General features: G+C 42.7%; 2 protein-coding genes across 3 annotated transcripts; both read left to right on the top strand.

The window, feature by feature from the left end:
* Positions 1 to 1,231: 1,231 nt before the first annotated feature.
* tmem141 (transmembrane protein 141) lies at positions 1,232 to 4,527 on the top strand. Its single transcript, XM_062412179.1, has 5 exons — positions 1,232 to 1,417; positions 1,556 to 1,622; positions 2,704 to 2,787; positions 2,899 to 3,009; positions 3,221 to 4,527. The coding sequence occupies exons 1-5, from the start codon at positions 1,367 to 1,369 to the stop codon at positions 3,280 to 3,282; spliced, it is 375 nt and encodes a 124-aa protein (XP_062268163.1). The 5' UTR covers positions 1,232 to 1,366; the 3' UTR covers positions 3,283 to 4,527.
* Positions 4,528 to 7,912: 3,385 nt separating this feature from the next.
* sapcd2 (suppressor APC domain containing 2) lies at positions 7,913 to 18,637 on the top strand. Of its 2 annotated transcripts, none has more exons than XM_062413527.1 (6): positions 7,913 to 9,066; positions 11,558 to 11,691; positions 15,569 to 15,715; positions 16,389 to 16,490; positions 16,894 to 17,010; positions 17,101 to 18,637. In XM_062413527.1, exons 1-6 carry the CDS (start codon positions 8,280 to 8,282, stop codon positions 17,227 to 17,229), a joined length of 1,416 nt encoding a protein of 471 aa, XP_062269511.1. In that variant the 5' UTR covers positions 7,913 to 8,279; the 3' UTR covers positions 17,230 to 18,637. The 2 variants fall into 2 exon arrangements, with proteins under 2 accessions (XP_062269511.1, XP_062269510.1); XM_062413526.1 differs by having other exon boundaries at positions 7,916 to 9,066; positions 16,891 to 17,010.
* Positions 18,638 to 20,311: the final 1,674 nt, after the last annotated feature.

Below are 20,311 nucleotides of genomic sequence, written 5' to 3'. Positions count from 1 at the left end.
GAGAAGAAAATACGTGATAACTTACCGGTTTATGACTATGATTCAGTGAATGAGATGAAATATGCGATTACAACATGGTCATTATTTAAAAACAATGATTTTAATTATATTCATCCCTTTTATCTAAAGTCTTTCAGCTTTTTTTCTTCAGTTTATTGAATGTAACAAGTGGCAGATGTTCAGCTGCATCTGTCTGGTAACTTGAGCCTCTGTGTTGTTGCTCGTGCCTCAGCAGCAGTTGGATTCCCTTCTCTCCAGCTGTCACATCTTCCTCTTCTTCTCCTGCTCGCTGGATGTTTCCACTCTGCGGCTGAGCCCTCAAGATCACTGTGGTGTCAAAGTTCAACAGAGGGGGCTCACAGAGGTTAGCTTCTCATGGCAGCCTGAGTTACGGTGATAACTTTATTCAAGCTCCAAATCTCGTGTGACCATCTGTTTGCTGAAGCTGTTGCAAGACCCATTAATGGACTAAGATTAATTTATAAAGGTGGTAATTTCATAAAAACAACTAATACCCTTATTTACCCTGACAGGATAATAATGGCATCTCTAAATTCTTAGTTTGATGTGTGAAAAACTAGACCAGATTACCTTGTAAATACTCAATAACAGATTATTTAATTTAGTTTAATTACATTCATATGTTTATATATTTCTTTATACTCCTTACACTTAAGTATTGCATGTAACTTATGACTTGCTGATGTATTTTTGACTCTTGCTGTAGTATTGCAAATTTCCCCATTGTGGGACTAATAAAGGACTTCTTATCTTATCTTAATAATTATCTTCATATTTTTACAAAAGTCAAGTAATAGCTCATTTATATAGCATGTTTTAACAACCAGTGTTGACAAAAGTGGCTTCAAATATGAAAAAGGACTCCTAGAACATTTATTTAAAAAACTGAAATAAATAACATAATAGCATTGAAACAAAATAAATGTTTCAAACATGTTACTCATGATCTGCTCGTCTTAATTATTAAAGATTCCTCCTCTGTCCTTCTGAACTTCTGTAAATATCAACAACAACAGTGGTTAAGACTGATTATGTCCCTCACATATCTGCAAGAGGATAATTATTAAGACTTTACATATAATGTTTGTGACTATCAGAATTGACCTGTATACATCTTTGAAAATGTCCTTGATTGAGCCGTTGAAGTACCTCCTCCTCTCCTTTAGATGTCGCTAGTGGTTCAAGCAAACTGCTGCTCACTTCTCTTGATTAGACTCTTTTCTTTGCAGCACGGAAGTTGTATAACATCACAGAGAAGCTACACACTTGATGGTTTTATAATATCAAATAGTGCCACCAAGACAAACTAATAACCGTGACTTTAACTTGAACAGCGGGAAGAAACATGAATCTCGGTGTGAGAAGAGTGGACGACGCGCTGGTCGCTAAACATCCGGTGGGTTTTAATTTGCTGCCCCTTGTTCCTGGAGGACACTGAGCACAGGACACCTCTGTAATATATTAATACATAAGGAAACTGTGTATGTGTGTTACAGCTGAAACAATCATGTCGTGATAAGTTTGTCGTCCTCAGGGTTTAAAGACTTATGCTGCCTGTCAGTCTGGCGCCTTCATGAAGGGAACTGGAACATTTATACTGGGTAAGTATCATTTCCCACATACTCACATTGTCTTATCATTTATATTCGTATTACATTATTATCTGACTTGAAAAATGAAACATCACCTCCAGCTTTAGTTTGTTTTATTTGATACTTTTTTAATTATTAAATGGCTTTGAAACAGGTGTTTGTTGCTCTGCATGTATTATTTTACTATGTCTATGTTTGGAAACTTACGCTTAAGTTTTGTCAATATTATTATTATTATTATATTGTTGTTGACACTGCCTTTGTCCCAGTGTCTCAATATCAGTCCCTGATCTGGAAAATCTTCTGTTAAATGTTACTGATGAAGATTTCCAACACTGAGAATAAAGAGGGAAGAAAACACACACATTCTTATGACCAGTGTTCACCAGAGGGGGGAGCTGTGCTCTACGAGTGCAGATTCCATGTTTTCCTTTAGATGAGGCAGAGTGCTGATGGTCACGTTTTTATTATTTCAGTTTTGTTATAATATAATCTCTGATGTGCATTGTTTATCACTGCTGTATTAATAATACAGAAAATTTAAAATAAAAATCACAATTTACATTAAGTTAAAATTCTGCTTGACTGTAGGTCCAGTTATCGCTCTGTTATCTGATTCTCGCTTTAGAAATACAGTCATAATCCCCCCTCCCTCCTTTTTTTTACATGAACTCGAAACATTTGTAAGATATAAAGGTTTTTTACACCAGTTTTATTCCAGAAAGGCTGCATGCGTGTACTGTGTATACAAAGAAAATATGTAGGTTGAGGGCCAATGATAATATGTTTCAGTGTCGAGAATAACGCGTAACTTCAAGACTGATTCCAAACTACAATAGACAATAAGATATGATATGATCAAAATTCACTTGCTACAGCAGCAGCTTTTCAAAGGTAGACAAAAGAGTAAGTGAAAGTACAAAATAGAATAAATAAATAAAATGTAAATATAGAGATATGTCCAATATATCAACCCCTGATTCTTGTTGGACGTTTAAATGTTCACCCTGTGACTGGATGTCTTAATGAAACAAACATTCAAGTATCAGTGGCATGAATGCACCTCATGTGGCGTGTGCTGTGTTTGTAGGTGCTGCTGGTTTAATGGCCGTTCAAAAGGTTATACAGAAGAAACTTCCTTATCCTCTTCAGTGGAGCCTGCTCATTTCAATAGGTGAGAGGTGAAACCTGGACTTTAAATGGACACTAACAAGACAAAAATGTATTTGAATACAGGAGAGATGTTAGTGCAGCTTCTAAACCTTCCCTCTCCTCCCTCTCTCAGTGGCCTCCTCAGTCGGCAGTTACGCTGTGACTCGCTGGGAATCACAGAAATGCTCAGATCTCTGGCTGCTGCTGGAAACAGGAAAAATCCCGGACAGATCCCCACCAGAGCGTGAGTAGAGTGTGCGGCTGCAGACAGGCTCGTCTTTATTCATGGCTATTGTCTTCATAAGAACATGCATTTATCATCATTTGGTTGCTCTGCCCTTTATTCTCAAACAGATGTAGCTTTGCCCGCTCTGTTCTTCAGTCATGCCGAACCAAATGAGGAAAGTTCACTGACCTTTATGCTTAAAGTTTACTGTTCTCTTTGTTTCTTCCAGTGCCTAAACCGGAAGAATCGAAGGGACCCGTGAAGACAAAATATGGCGATGTAATAGATTGAACGTGATCATAAATAAACATATTTATACTGTATATAACTGATAAAGAAATATCTTGAGGCTCAGTTGTTCTTGAATAAGAGAAGATACTTGTTTTAATGTATCTTCATCAAAATGCTTGAAGTACTAAAAAGAAATTCGTTATTATACTATTCCAGACACGTCTTTTAAATCCCAACACAGGCACATACTGGAGACTGGCACCAAACACCCAGGGGCGGACTGGGGGAAAAAAGTGGCCCGGGAGTTTCTGTCAGACCGGCCCACTCAATACACGGCGGTGCGCATGCGTATAACTGGGTGCCGCGTTGCGTGTATGTATGCAAATCCAAATTCTCTACACTTCGGCTGTGTAAGAACCAATTTAGAGGTGTTTATTAATAAGGTGGAGATCTTTTCTTACTTTGGACTTCCGAAGTCTGTAAAACACATATTAAAAGACACTTAAAAAAAAATCGAAAAATAGTCACCATGAGTGTGAAGACCGATTGCGAGTAGCAGTATAAAAGCAGTCAGTGCGAATAGATAGGTATAGCTCTTGGAGAAAATTACGCTTGTGCCGCTGTTTCAACCATTGTAGGGCTGATGCGATGATGGGCGTGGGCCGGTACATCATAGTGATGGGCCGTTGGATTTATATTTTCGGCCATCGGCCCACCGGGGATGTCCCCGGTATTCCCGATGGCCAGTCCGCCCCTGCAAACACCTAATCTATGGCATATAGGCCCCTGTGCACCTTCAGGTCACCCATTTGTGGGATTTCCTCAATAAACCCCATGAATGAAGTGTTGGTTTTGAATTTAATAACAACATAAACATTTTGATGTGTTTCCTGAATCAGAGGTGCAGAATTATTTGGCTTTTGTTTTATGAGGAATCAGATGTTAAGCTTACGATCCGGTATTATTATCATTCGGACATGTTTGTTTGACATGCAACAGAATTAAAGTGGTGCTGCCAAAACCAGATTTTAGTTGTCGCTGTAAACCTCATGTGATCTGCAGAGCTGTGTGTTTCATGCCCTTTTGGGTAAATACACCCAGTAAATGACCAGTTTTCTGTTCTCAAGCACGTTATATAAGCTATTGCTTTGAACGTGAAGTGTTGGATGTTGAATGTAATAATATTTTGTTATAGATACGCTGCAAAGATCCATCCTCTCCCACAGACACAAAGACGCCCACATGTTCATGTTTTAGACTAAACAAAGAGGGACAAATAGGACAAGATGCTCTGTGGCTATCAGAGTGAACCGGGTTCTCTGATGTATGTAAATCATAGCAAAAGTATTAAAATCTAATTCAATTCATCTAATTCAAATGATCAAATATATACAATATTCTTGTTACCTGTTACACTGGAATGTGACTACTTTAAAAAAGATGCCACAATTCACAATGTTATAATACATAAACAACTCCATATCTTTCCTAATGAATGCAGGATCAGAGGTGGATCAAATATAAGATCATGAAAATGCAAATAATAAAATAAATTATATATTTGCATACTCTTTTTAAGATTAATGCAACAACCAGTCCCCAGATTCTTACTGATCACCATTTTGAACAACTGCCAATTCCCATCTCCTTCACAAAGTCAAGTGCTGATTAACAGCCTTAAATCATACAAGCTTTGATTTCTTAAGTGTGAAAATCTAGAGTGAGTTTCCATCAATACACAGAATCGTTTTTTGTGGTTTAATGCTTCCACAAAAGGGAATAGAGTGATGATTACATTCTGATATTGGCTTAGCTAATCTCAATTGTAAAATAAGGTGTTAGTAACATAGATTCTGCACCGTGCAGTGCAGGCCATTGAAACAAAAGCATCTTTCAAACGTACTTAAAACACCTCGAGAGAACGAAGAGACCAAAGTCCAGGCGTTTGGTTCACGGAGAACAAGCCAAAGGAATTCTAAGAGCTGAAAACACGAGCTGCAGTGGAGAGAATCTCTGACACAGAAAAGGAGAGAAAAGCCTGGATGGGAAATTCTCATAGTAAAGAAAACGTGCATGAGGGGAGATTTTTTGATTTTGGTTTAATATTCCTTTTCTCTCTCCATCTCTGTGCAGTCTCATTCCACCCCCACTCCCGCTTCCTCTCGCACTTGTCCTCCCCCTGACTGCAATTCAAATCTGATTTAACACCTCCAGGATTTGTAGGTTTTGAAGTCTCTTTCTGTGTGTGTGTCTCTCTCTTTCTTGCTGCCTTTTGGAAAAAGCAGGCTTCATGAATTGAATAAGCTTTCAGATCCTTTGTCACATGCACACTGACACGGCTGAAGGGAAAGACTTAGAGGAACAGGGAGCAAACAGGAGATAATGAGGGAGAAGATCTGCGTGTGCGTGGCTTGACAGGACTGACTGGACAGTGGACAGTGACTGAAACGATCAGCGGTATGGACGAGGATGCTGGGATGCTTGGCATGGTTAATAAATCCTACAGAGAGAGAGCATGAGTGTGTGTGTGTGTGTAGCTGTTTTTTGCAGCAGCAGCACTGCATGCGTGACAACATGAGACCAGAGGAACAGGAGTGAGTATGCACTTGTCTAACTATGGGTTGAGTGATCAAACTGAGCTGAGCTGCAACTGGACTCTGTGTGTGGGTGTGTGTGTGTTTGTGTTTGGGTGTGTCTTACTCCTTGTTCCATCACTCTCTGACTCTTTTGTTGTGTAACAATCGAGCCAGAAATGCTCATAAGGTCCAAAAAAGACAGATAGGAAATACAATTTACAGTGTTTCTTCAGCCCAATGTGGAAGAACCAATATTGTAGCAATAATCTGTGACCTTTTACAGCATAAACACTGACCTTGTGAGGACCAGTAGACCTCAAAGGCATCAAATCAATAAATCAATCAATCAATCAATCAATCACTCAAATTGTATTTGTATAGCCCATATTCACAAATTACAATTTGTCTCATAGGGCTTTTTTAACATAGTGTGACATCCTCTGCCCTTAACCCTCAACCAGAGTAAGGATAAACTACTAAAATCCTTTTAACATGGTAAAAAATAACCTAGAAACCTCAGAGAGAGCCACATGTGATGGATCCCTCCTGGTCCCGATGAGGGTAAACATCATTTCTATAGGGCCTAGTTGAGATAAGGGATAAGGCTCTGGTGAGGCTCTCTACACTTGATGGTCGTCAATACAAAGTCCCAAGATAAGCTCAGCAAACCCGTTCCACCGCAGAATGGCCAAAACTATTGAGCCAAGTTTGAAACCGTGTGTTTTGAGGGTATGCAAATGTATTCATAATCTCAGTGTGTGTGTGTAATCAGATTTGTAAATGTGTAGAAGAAAAGCCCCATACGAAACCACTGCTAGACAAAATCCATACTCTGAGGCGGTATTATTGGATATTTGAGCGTGTGATCCCTTGGACCTGCTCTCCAGCCCGGAGCCATTATCAATTCCCCACAAATTAATGTGTTAACTAGAACAACTGGTTTGAGAGTGATTATCAAACCAGTTGTGTTTGCTCTGAGGGGATCTATTGATTGTGCGTTTTATGTCCGCCTCTGCACTGTGGACCTGATGAACATACTGTAATAGGGAAAACATGTGATTCATTATCAGGTCTGACAGGAATAATTCCCTGAGTGGGAAGCATTAGGCCTGAATCACAGGGAGGCCTTTGTGACAGTGTCTTCACCGGCCGTTGCTGCTTACGTCAGTGCATGATGGGATGGGAGATTCAAGTCTGGGCAGGTTGCAGAGAAACACAGGGCTGTGCAGGGGCTGAGAGTTTCGCTCTCTGTGACTCACCGCTGGGAGGGGAGAAAGAGGAAAAAGTCTCACTGCTGTGCCAGATATGGTTGCAATGTGTTTGGACTGTGTGAAGTTTGAAGTAAGTTTTGTGCATGGACCGAGTGCAGAATGGATGCCTGATGAAAGGGTCAGAATCACAGGCAGGACTTTATTTTGATAGGATTAGCTGTTGTTTTTATTGTCACTGGATAGTGGCCTCGTTTGGAGGCCAGGGCTCTTCTGTAAAGTGTGACCCAATCAATGATCAATGGTTGTTGATTGGATTAACATCTCATAGAATTAATGAACTATATTATTTTGAATTCTAGCATAAGAAGAATACGTTGTATGTCATTCAAAGATCATGTGTTTTGATGCAAAATCTTACATTGAAGACTGATTGTAGCTCTGATGTACATGCAGTGAAATCAGATGCACAGGAATGGGCACCCATTATATTTATATTGGTGCAGATCCAGGATTTTCTTGAATGTTGTGAGATCTGGTGTGTGAGGGGCTGATACTTTGAAATCCAATACGCGGACTGACCATCTGTCAATGGGCAGAATGAGCAAATGAACCTACTTCATTACACACAAGTGAACCTGGGGGGTTGTTTTATGACTTTGCACACTTGATAAATTGTGGACTTTATTTCATTGGGTTTAAAGTCAGACTAAAGGATGGTGTTCCTCGTGGTGATTGTAGTGTGTGTGTGTATTTGTATGCGGGTTTGTGTGTGTCCGTGTGTGTGTGAGTCCGTGTATGTAAGGTGATAGTTAGCTCAGCTCTTTCTGATTAAGAGTAGAGGGGGGAGGGGAGGGGGATATAATATAATCCAGATCTTTATGAATAACGTCTCAGCAGCGTCAGTGATAACAAAAGCACAACTCAAACTGGAGCCCACCTCAGCGCTGCGCCAATCAGGGCCCGGCTCGTGCGCGCCGCGGCCAATGGCAGGCTACGGGACGCTCGCGCACGGCCGTTTGAAGGGCGGTCCTCTGCAGAAAAAGGAAAGTATGGATCAGAGCATCGGCGGCGGAAGCTGGACCCACAAGACCCGGGAGTTATAGACCGATTCCAGGCTAAAGAATCCCCCTGGTATAGGACATGAGCCCGGCTACTCAGTGAGCGGTAAACCTGTGTGTTCTCGTGTGTGTGTTCAGGGTTGTGTTTCCACGCTGTCAGCGGACTCGTGCTCGCGTGTTTCTGATCGATTGGATCATCAGTCTCTACCTCCATGGCTCTGATAGCGACTGACCGCGGCTGCAAACTCAACGGGACGTCGGTGATCTACGGCAGAGTTGGGCCGAGAAAAGAAGAGTTCCAGGGGAAGAGTGAGAGCTTTAAAAGTGGCCAAATGCAGCCGAAGGAGACGGAGTATTCAACAGATGGTCTCCCCAAAGCCTTCCTCCACAGCCTGAGGACCCTCTTTGACATCTTGGATGACGGAGGTCGAGGCTACGTCCACATCTCGGAGATTGAGAGCCGCTGGCAGGGCGCGGACACCCGGGCACTGCCTGGCGGGGTGCTGGGCTGCCTGAGGAGGGTCACCCCGCCGCATGGATGCCTCACCTTCGAGCGGTTCGTCGCGGGGCTGCGGTACTCCATGCTCAACCCGGAGAACAGCTCCCACTTCAAGGCCCAGGCGGCCGTGCACCCGCAGAAGCTACCGCAGAAACCCGCGCCGCTGTCCGCGTGTGGGGTCGGGACCCGGGTGGAGAACAAGGTGCGACCGCTGGGGCCGAGCAACGCGTCCAACATGCAGCCGCAGCAGCACCGGGGGTCCTCGCTCCAGAGCCGGGTGAGGTCGGAGGAGGGTCCCGGGTACCCCGCGTGTGGTCCGGCGAGGTACGGCCCGGTCTTCGAGAGGTCCGGGCGGAGTTTGGAGCGGATTCCCGGCGCTCCCGAGGGAGGGTGCTACCGGACCGAGCAGAACCAGGCCGCCAAACCGACACAGCCTCAGCAGAACCGTGTCCGAACCATCGAGTCACTCGCTCTGGAGTCACCGCAGCTCCAAGGAGCAAGTAAGTGGTATCACCATGTGATGTAAAACAATAGTGGAACATTATATTTTCAGTAGTTTATGTTTAAGAGAAGAAGGTGAAAGATATACCAGTTACAAGATGTGTCACAACATCGATGACAAGCTTCAACAAGCTGTTTGGACATTCGTCATACAGATAATACTTGTTGTCAAATCATGTTTTGTTGATTTAAAAATGCCATAATCTCAAATATCATCATCATGATCAGGGTTCGTGCCAGTTGCTTCTGTCACTTCTCTCTCTCTCTCTCTCTCTCTCTCTCTCTCTCTCTCTCTCTCTCTCTCTCTCTCTCTCTCTCTCTCTCTCTCTCTCCGGGTTTGCACATTTCTTCCTGTTGCTCCAGAAACTAAAACCAAATCTGATCTGATCACAGAAGTGCTGGAGGGTTGGATTCCGAGTACCAGAGCTCCACTTGAGACCAAACTCCCATGATCAGGCCATTTGACTGCATGCATAACTGAGCTGATGTGTCCACTGCAGCCTTGCCAGCTTTGCTCTTGTATTATAATTTGATTGGATGCACTGATCCATGAGGTGCGCACACGCACACGCACATGCACACGCACAGTGCACAGTGTATGCATCCATGGCGCTTGTGTTTTTGTATCTCATTCAGCAGGGGTCTCACAGGAGTCGACAACTGTCATTGTTCCCTTTCTGACAGCGACACTTCCCAGGTATCACCATTACGTCACAGCTTCAAACAGGCACGTTGAAGGGGGTCTGCTCCAAACTTGGGGGCCCAGTTGAATAGTGGCCGTTGTTATCCCCAGGTCAGGTCAGGTCAGACATCACGTCATAAATTCCTACAGAGATTTATCCACCCAGCGAGGACTGAGTTATCCCCACCGTGGCACCTTGATTGGGGAGCAGGCATCGGTCGGTTGCATGCATGCCTGCATCTTCAGTATTTTCCCCGTTTGTATCAGATGTAGCCTGGAGGAGTCGCTGCGGAGAGAATTGCTCATCATCTCTCTTGCACTGTTGTTCATGTGTAGTGTAACTCTAGCTCTCTCAGTCGAGCCCTCTAGGCTTTCACCGCTCACACAAATTCAGTGTTGTGTTTTCAGATAGTTGAAAAGATGGACAAACAGATACAGTAGTTGGACAAACAGAGAAGTTTGCATACTCATGTGTGCCTTTGCAAAGCAGCTCAATCTGAAGACATGATGGTTCCTTTTGTCCCTCTGAACTCAAGCCCATCTGACACCTTTTAAACCCTGCAGTCAGATTCCCAATCTTGTGTAGACCCTTAAAAGAAGATTATAGGATGTTATAGATGTGTGTTCGTGCCCACAGTGTCGTAATGAAATTCTCAGTTGTCACACATGGATGTAATATTTGCGTGTCCACACACTTTTGTCCATATACTGCTAAGAGGCGGGCAGACCAGCAGTATTCATGTTATAATCTCTCCCATGCAGCCAAACCGGGATTAGGCCAGATTACATCAGAGAGGCCACTGGGCTCACTGAATCACTGCAGCAGTGAAAAGCCCTCCAACACCCTGGACATCACCAAAATGTATCCCTCCCTCGCTGACTCCTCTCAGTTTTTCATATTCATATACAAACTCCACACACAGGAACTGAGCAGAGATTTAAGGGGAGTTGAAGAAGGGAAGCGAGCAGAGAGACCTTGTTCCAATAACAGAAAACTATGTTAATTTGGGGTTTAGTTGGCTTCCTATTATCTCCTCATGGTGCTTTACAGCCTCGAGCTCAGATGCTTCACATATTTCCTCCTGCTCAATCTAGTTATCGGTCCAGAGATCGTAATCTGACTCAATTCACCCAGTGGAGATGCAGAACTGACCAAAGCAACTGGCACCAACCTTGTTGATGATGATGGAAATTGTACAATCAAAAAAATGTGATTTGACAACATGTATTATTTGCATGTCAAATGTCAAAAACAGCTTGTTGAAGCTTCTCATTGATGTTGTGTTGTTTAAAGTCTTAGGAACTGGAATATAAACTACTCAAATACTAAACTGAACTTTTTTCAACTATTTATAAGACGCCTTTTCATCATCACTCTCTACCGAGTTCAGTTAGTATCAGATAATAGTCATTCTACCTTGTTAAGCAGAAACATTGGCAGAGTACAGCTCCCCCCTGTGGCTCACACGGGCAACCCAGATGAATTATCAGGCCAATTTTATATATATATATATATGTATGTTTTTTTTTTATCGTAAGGTATTCTTGGTCTTCCTTGTCAATTTTCATCTATAGATGTTGAGGTGTTTTCTGATTAGAGAGATTTAGAATCACATGAAATGAGTGTTATGTGTATTTTTTCTGAGCGGCAGATTATCGTGTGCGTTTGTGTGTGTGTGTGCACTGTTATCGCAGATCAGTTCATCAGGAGACAAACCAGACTGCGGTGATTACAGTGCATGTTTCCTGGCTACAGTGTTGTGTTTTTAAAAAGATTAAAACAGTGTGTTTCTCATTTCTCTCTGGAGGTGTTGTGAAATCCGGTCTACCAAGATCGCAGAGTGAATCTGCAACAGGATTTACTGGCGGCTCCAGGCGTCACGGGCGGAGTCGGGACGAGCAGAGACGGCATACCATATCCAACGGGGTGGATTATGGCATGGTATGCATACCTGCGCACTCGCACACAAACGCACCGTCTGTATGTGATTGATGATGTTTACAGACATAACGTTGTTCCATTATTTACCTGGTTGCTCAACATCCGGGTTCTGGGTTGACATTAGCGATGAGTGGGTTTGTTGTGGATTTGTATTAATCCACTACACCTGCACTACACCCTGCAAGACAGCTTCGCCCACTGTTACAAACCCACTCCCTTTAAGTGTCATCACTCGTGTTCACAGGTAAAACTAAAGACCCTGCAAATATGATCGGGGCTGCAACGATCGCCTGGTTGAAAATCAAATTCAGATGTGTTGCTGGATTTGATATTTGAGACACCGCTATTCACTTTTGGTCGACATCTGCACAAGTTCACATATGGTAGCAATCGGAAAGTTGGTGCTGTTACCGTGGCTACTGAGATCATCTTACTGTACAATGATAGTACATTTTATAAAGCACTTTTCTAACTGAAGCATTTTTGGAGTGTTCAAATACGAAACCCCTGAAATCCCCTCGTTGGGTACACGACATGTGGAGTTGAGGCTGTTAACTGATTAATCTACTCTATAACCCTCATATGATTATAGTTAAAATAGTTTTAGGTTTTACATTATTGTTTGGACAAAACACTCTTGGATTTTGCTGTCACTTTTGGCTCTAAGATATTGCAATCACTATTTTTCTCTACATTTTTAAGATCTGTGTTAGAAAATCAGAAAAAGCTTATCTGTTTCAGATATGTACTGTAGTCCAGACATTTTCCAGGGGATTTATGTACGAACGTAAATATCCAAGTCATTTGTTGGGGACAGTTTCCTGAACTTTTCCTGCCAGACCCCAAAAGTATTGTGTCCAGAGTGAGCCCATGTGAGCAAACAGCAGGAAAACGTCAGTAAAATGTACACTGAGTGAGTTATGTTTTTAATGTGACGTATACAAATATCGCATGATGTACAATCGGAGCCAAACACATAGAGGACACGGACAAAGATGTCAACGAATCGATTCGAACACTTTTGGTGATATAGTGCTGACACGTCAATGTGCTATGAACAAAAGATTTCCTGAAGGTTCCAGGTTTTTTCCTCTTGTTGTGAATGCACCTGACCTGGACCATCTCCTGCTGCGTTCTTCATATTTGACAGGAAAACTCTGGATAGTGTCCAGGCCCTAATTTCCAGACATTTTCTGGAGCTCATGCCTGAAAGCGACTTAATAGTCACGAAAATGTGACATTAGAGGAATAAGCAGCTTTTCTGGATCATTGGCAAAGACAGAGACTTTATTTATCGATGTTAAGTAGGATTGGATAATAGAAGTTCTAGACAAAGAATACTGTAGGTGTGTAGGAAAGTGTATAGTTAATAAATACCCTGAAAGTCCTGGGAAAAAGTAAAAACAAAGTTTTTCAGTGGAGGCTATTCTCCATTTAACTCACAGTTGGCCCCCCGTATGCCCCTCCCACCCCCATGGACCATGCCTCCCCCCTCACCCTGCCCCTCCCACCTCCAGTCCCACAGCTCGGGCCTCCTCTCACTCTCCGTCTCTGCCCCCTGCCTCACCATTTCTCTTTCTCTCCAGCTCGCTTCCTCTCCCTCCTTCTCTCCCCGTCCTTGTCGCCATCTCAGTCTCTCTTCTCCCCCCCCCAACCCCCTCTCAGCCTCTGCATCTGAAGAGGCCGACTGACCGACTCCCCCCTTCCTTCTCCCTCCCTCTGTCCCTCTCCTCTTCCTCCCCCTCCCTCTCTGTCCCTCCCACCATCACCACCAACACCCACCATCACCCAGGCCGACTTGGCCCGCTGCTGCCCTGATGGTAGTGAGCCGGGTCGGGCCCAGGGGCCTAGCAGAAGTAGAGGACCCGCTCGGTCGGCCTGGGACGGCCTGGACCTATGTGTGGGCTGCCTACACCACCGTCTTCATCCCACTCAGCAGTAGCCTCTATAGCAGCAAGGCCCTGCACTTTTTCCTCTGGGTGAGTAGGGAGAGGTGGACAGGGAGGTTAGAGGGAGATGTCTTATTGAGGATAGAGAGAACGGTTCTATAATGGGTCTATTTCAGGATCGAAAGCTGTTTATGTGTGTTGAACAAAGTATAGGAGATAAAAAGTTGTGTTCAGTTTGTGTGACGACCAGGGTAGTAGAAACAATGTGTCTCTGTTTAGTTTTAGAGACTGTGCGACATGTTTGCTGATTTTATTTTGGAGCCTCAGGGTGTGGACTTCTGCTGCGATGAGAAGTGAACGACAAAACAACAGTGTTTCAACTCATTTATCAAACAAGATGACAGTTGCAGTTTCTCTAATTTGCTGCAGTTTTATAGCTCTTTAAGTTGTGTATCGGCCATGTTTCTTTTTCATAACCTCGACAGATCAAAAAGGAAACTAAATCGATTTTCTTTAGGGATTGTTCTTCAGTCAGAACCCTAACGGAGTACTGCCGAACGTTGGGTGTGAATAGTGCTGAGTCAATAAGCTGAATAATTGACATTAAGCTAAAATACCAAACACTCCCATGTTTTGAAGATGTTTGGCTTTGCCGCTACTTTCGTCTCTTTAATCTAAAACTCGAAACCAAACAAGAAAATTCAAGACGTTATCTTTTTGTTTTTCTTACTATTTTCGGACATTTCACACTAAATGTAAACATTAGTTATTTGCTTCCTTGAACTGTCCCTTTTCGATGGCTGTTGGCATTTGTTTTTCTCTGACCTGCTGCTGTATTGTGCAGCCTTGTGTATGAATATGAAAGGCTGTTATGTTCTTCTTTGTGTTTTGGCCAAACAGCTTGTGCAGTGAGTGCCATGTTATTGTGTGTGGTGCTGTGTGTATTCATGCCCGCCCATTCAGTGCTCACAGAGCAGACAAACATACATGCACAGACTTTTTCCACAATCGTTCAGCCACTTGCTGCTCTGCTCCCTCTGTGTTATTTCTCTTCTCCCTCTCTCTCTCTCTCTCTCTCTGTGTATTTTCTCCTCTCTGTTCCCTTTCTTTCCTATGGTGGGTTTCCTGCCTGTGGCCCTCACACATTCACACAGCCTGACACTGGGTCATGCTCCATTCTAAACACAGAGCCCAAGAGGAAGAGGAGGGGGGACCCCCCCTCCTCTTCCTCTATCCCCTTTCACTCTGTTTTCTCTCTCTTGTGAGGCCTTATGGGGAAAGAGCATCAGTGTGTTAAACACACTTGATTTCGGTGTTGTCCTGGGTTTGTTTGCGACATGGATCCGGAGGTATGAGCGCTGGTCAGTGGAATGTACTGAGCTACTCAGCGGACGGAGGGATGGAGTGATGTGAGGATAGAAAGATGACACACCATGTGGTTGAATGCCAGCAATGAGGCCTGCACTGTGGCAGTGTGTCACATGGACAGCCTGGTCAGCACAACTCAATGCAACTCACACACACACACACACACACACACACTGGGGCGGCCATAGTTGAAGTGGGTCCGCTGTTTACCCCATTCTTGCGTTGCTGCGCAGTTGCCATGACGCTGGACTGATTGCTCCTCTGAACATTGTTCAGGATGGGAGTGAGTGCGGCACAATCGGTCTGGCTTCATTGTCTCCATCCGCACAAAAGCGTTTGCAGCAGATGCCCTTGTGAAAACAAGGGAGTCAGTCGGCATGGCAGACTGCTGGCAACCCAGTGTCAATGATTCGATTAAATCTTGGCAGAAATCTGAAGGCTGTTTCACTGACGACATGGGAAATGTTTTCTTTCCGCCGCGTCTCCTTGAAATCTTTTTTGTTTTCGTCTGGTATTAATAGAACATTTTTCTTCCTCTTCCTCCATTTTGCCCCTTTCCTGTCCCCTCTTGTCACTGTCCTTCAACATGCCATCCCCTTTTCAACTTTCAACTCTCACAGTTGAAGCAGATGAAGGAGCTCGAGCAGGAGAAGGACTCCCTGCTGGCGGGCCTGGATGTGGTGGAGCGGGCCCGAGACTGGTACCAGGGCCAAATCCACAATGTCACAGAGAGACAGCGGCAGGTCGGCCAGAGCTCGCAGTGCACGGTCAGTTCACTGTTACAGCTCAAAGACTAGCAGAGATTCAACCTGTTGATTTTAAGTGATGTAAATAACTGGATAAATGCATATAATATCAATTCGTGAGGAGATATTTCTCAATGCACAATGCAGATTTCAAATTTAGGACCTTATTCCCTCATAGTAATCCCAAATCAAACAATGAAATACAACACAAACAATAAAACCTGTATCCAGTAAAGCCAGATCTATACTGGTTTCTATGGAGAACATTTCTATATATTATAGTATCCATATATTGGCAATAATTCCTAAGATGTCGTTGTCAAATCTAATGACAAAGAAATGTAATTGAGGTTGGATATTTAACAGTTTAACAATAAAGTTTATTATAAATAACAATTAATAATTTAAAAAACCTACAGATTTTGAAAGTTACAGAAATTTAATTTGGATTAAATTTAAAATGCACATCTTTTCTGCATGGTTTATTCTGTAAAATACAAGTTTTCACACTGGCGCATATCTACAAACAAATTCAGACACCAATATGTCTGTGAAAGGCAGATTTTTATCCTTTTTAACCTCAATTGTAAAACTCATCTATTTTGAGTTCAGTGTGTCACTGTCCTGACATTTCTCAGACCTTTTTAACTGCTCTGTTTATTTCATTTTCTTGGTGTGTCTTCTCTCCCTTTAGGATTTCTTGACAGAAGCCAATCAGAGTCGCATGAATGTTCTCATTCCCAAACTACAGGAAGTCAACCACTGCCTTAGTGACCTTATTTCCTGCACTGGTATGGTAAGTACAAACTGCTGAATGTTTGAAGTCAACACAAGGTGACTGTTCACTTTAACATCCATAAAAATGGACAGTTATATTTGAAAAACTACAATAAACAAAGTTGAGTTTACATTTCATGTATATTCTATTTTATCAAACGGCCAGTTCAGATTTTAAATACATGCTTGTACTTAGGGAGGGTTATTTAATAGTTCATTAAACAGTAAGCAGTTCTACACAAAATGTTCCTATAAGCTTCTAAAAGAAGAAACCTTACTTCTTCTTTGTTCCTGGAAATCTTTCTCATCTGTAATTTCTATTTTTAAGAGGAAATTGAGACTCTTGGAAAGATGATATGAAACCCCTACATGTGGAGCTTTTTTAATAATTGATCACCCTTTCCTCTTTGTTAACCCAGCAGTCATTCCCTGCCAGCGGCGGCCAGACTGCAGCGCTGTCTGCGAACTCGCAGCCTCCACCTCCAGCTCCTCCACAGGCCATCCAGAGGCTGAAGGACCAGAACCGGCTCCTCACACAGGTTTAGCACCGCCCACGCAATAGCTAGAAGTCGCAGTAGCCTTAAGGAGAATGTGTGACACTCACTTCATTTCCATTTCTGTCCATCTAGGAGGTGACGGAGAAGAGCGAGCGCATCGCCCAGCTGGAACAGGAGAAGTCTGCTTTGATAAAGCAGCTGTTTGAGGCTCGAGCCCGCAGCGCACAGGATACCAGCACCATGGACTCCACCTTCATCTGAAAACACTCCACCCCTCGACATATCTGTTCTGGTCACGAGCAAACTTTTTTTCTGAGACTGGCTCTTTGTTTACCCAGCTCACCACTCGTGGCAGTGACGCACCTTTTAGCCATGACACGCCAAAACCCTGGACTGCAACATGTCACCACTACACCCCAAACTAAACCATGCACTACCTAGACATGAACACTCCCGAATGACTTGACCCAAGAGTCGAAAGGCTCTTTTACTTGCTACCTTCCCTCTTCCTGCACCTAGCAAGGCTGCAATGAAAAAAAGAAAGGGGCTCATGAGCTCCCATCACTCCATTTTTTTTTTTTTTTTTACACCATCTGCAAAATCTCCAAACGCACTCCTAAAAAATTGTTGTTTTTCTCCAGCTGCTTCACTCCACAGGAAGCATTAAGCGCTAAGCGATCCATAAAGGAATTGGACATTAGGGGGAAATGGTTTCCGTTGGAATACAATGCCATATTCTTACAGTTTAATATGAAACGAATCAACTGCATCTGTTTGCTGTGACCTATCACTTACTTTTTTGTTTTAAATATTTTAAGTTTGGTACTTAAATCACGGTCATCATGAGGTACACTTTACTTTATGCTCGTCATTCAGTATTCCCTTCCTCTTAATGTAATGTTTACGTGTTGTTCGCTTTCTAGTTTATGATTACTTTTTTTTTTTTTATCTCGAACACAAAGAACAGGTATTTACTGTATTTTATAATGTAGCATGTTAAATGTTAAGACCTTTTTGAGATGTTTTTTTTAGCTTGAAACAAGAGATGGGAGGAGAGTTTACAAAACCAATGAGATGTTGCGGTGGCAACAGATGAGAGACGTTTGAACGTAGAAAAGAGCCGAGGAGGATGAACGCGGTAGACGGAGAATGTGACGGAGATGTGAAAGGAAAACGATCAAGAAAAAAAAAACATTTGGTTTGTCAATGCTGCAGCCAATGTCTTTTAAAGTGGATTCTTTGCATGGATCATGACATATTTATCTTGTGAAGAGATTTCTGTTTGAAACCTGGAGATTAAAACGTAGCGTATGTGGAAAAATCCCATGATGTCTTTGTGTCCCCTTTTACCAGGTTCAGCCGGGAAACCGTTGACTTTAGATCAAACTGAAAAACAAAATAATACATTTAGCCTTTCAAAAGTTTACAAGAGAAATATTTAGTTTGTGGGTGGTTGTAGAAAAAAAAAAATTGTTGTAGTTTTTTTTTTACTGGGTATGTACCGTTCTGATGGGATGTCTGCACATAACATAGTTATATAATGTTGATGTTTGTTTTCCACTTGTTTGATTGTACGTTTCTTGCTGCTCAAACTTCATTCTGTGTGAGTGAAACTCTTACTAGAGTTCTCTAATGAAATGTAAAAAATAAATACGACAAACGAACTATGTTTCTGTGAAAAGTCTCATTCTAATTTATTACAACGAGACAAAACCAAATCAGCCCGTAGCAACGTGTGACTTCATTTACTTTCCACTCTGTACATTTGCATATTGATCCTACCATATGCAGATGTCTGATAAGACCTAGATGATTTCTTAGAAAATTATAAATACTTGAATATGTGTGTGTGTGTGTGTGTGTGTATATATATATATATAAAACATTTTTTATCTGGAAATATGTTCACTAAAAACATCCAGTGGTGTGAAGTTACACATTGAAAAAGCTTTAGTGAATCAGGCCTGTTAGGACCAACGCAGATGTGTGCTGCTGCAGTGTGTGTGTTTGTGTTTCTACTCTGATGCCGAATTTAACAAACCTGTGAAAGTCTTCTTCCTCAAAGAAAGAAGACACACAAACTGTGAACCTGACACCAAGACAAACAGGATCCGAGACACAAACACACACACACACACAAAGGTACACAAACCTGGGTCGAATTACAGACAGATAAGCTGTTCAAACACACAACTCACAAAATACTGTAGCATGTTCATAAAGGGTCATACATGGACTGTGTCAACATGGTTTGAATTAGTCACTGTACACTGTAGATGACTCTGACCTCTCACCTTAAGTCACACAACAGCAGAAGATATGTGAAACAAACAGAATTTACAGTAAGAGTCATGTACAGTTTCCAGTCCCTGTATCAAACCCACAGACAGACATGACACAGTGAAACGTGTGGGCCTCGTGTAACATGTTACTCACTGTTACACCGAATTGAATCAGAAGTCATCTTCTGGACGGTTGCATCAGTTGTTTACAGCCGATTTTCCGTCAGGCACCGATGGTTTGTTGCATCATTGCCAATCGGAGAGAATGGATGGCGGCACACAGACCTTATTACTCATATCTACTTTTTAATGTTTTTTTTTTCTACTATACCCCCAAATCCTCTTATACACTTGGACACCATTCCTGCTTATTGTTTTACGATTATTTAATTTGTCTAGTTGAAAGAAGTGATGGAGGCACAGGGGCCGAAACAAGACCTCCAGCTTCCACCCACGCTGTGATTGGACGATCAGACGGAGCAGGCTCCCTGGAGTGTTTCTCAAATGCTCGTTTTTTCTTTCCGTTCATTTTAGGGTGAGGGCTGAGCGTTTGCTCACACTGGAACTAGGGGCAGAGTGGAGGCCACGTCAGGAAGTCGCTGCAGTCTCCTACAGAACAGGTGAGTGTCATTTTGCATAAAAAAAAAGACACTGACCTTTTCATCTGAATGCAAACAGTGGGACTTTACATAGCCGTTATCCTGTGGTCCACGGGTGATCCGTTCACATCTTTTTGCAGTGGCCCCACAGACTTAATTAGTTCACGTGTTCTGCAGGAGACAATGTGCTGTTTATGGTCAGGGTGCACATTTACATGTCACCCTTAGATACAGAGATAGTGGGATATATCTTTTGTGTGGTTCAACACGAAGACAAGTCGCTGTGTGAAGCTCACAGAGAGAAGAGGAAACAGACTGAAAGGGTGTGAGGAAACTGTTACAGCCGGGCGGGAAATAGTTCAGTTCTATGAAAGATAAGTTCACTATAACAAGGTAAGAAACTTGATTTACTAAAGAGAACGGCACAGAAATGAAAATGTACAGAAACGCGTGTTTAAACTG

Source organism: Platichthys flesus, chromosome 19 (genome assembly GCF_949316205.1).
Source record: "Platichthys flesus chromosome 19, fPlaFle2.1, whole genome shotgun sequence".
Taxonomy (NCBI): domain Eukaryota; kingdom Metazoa; phylum Chordata; class Actinopteri; order Pleuronectiformes; family Pleuronectidae; genus Platichthys; species Platichthys flesus.
The sequence above is the reverse complement of the archived record's forward strand: the minus strand, read 5'-3'. Positions and strand labels throughout refer to the sequence as shown.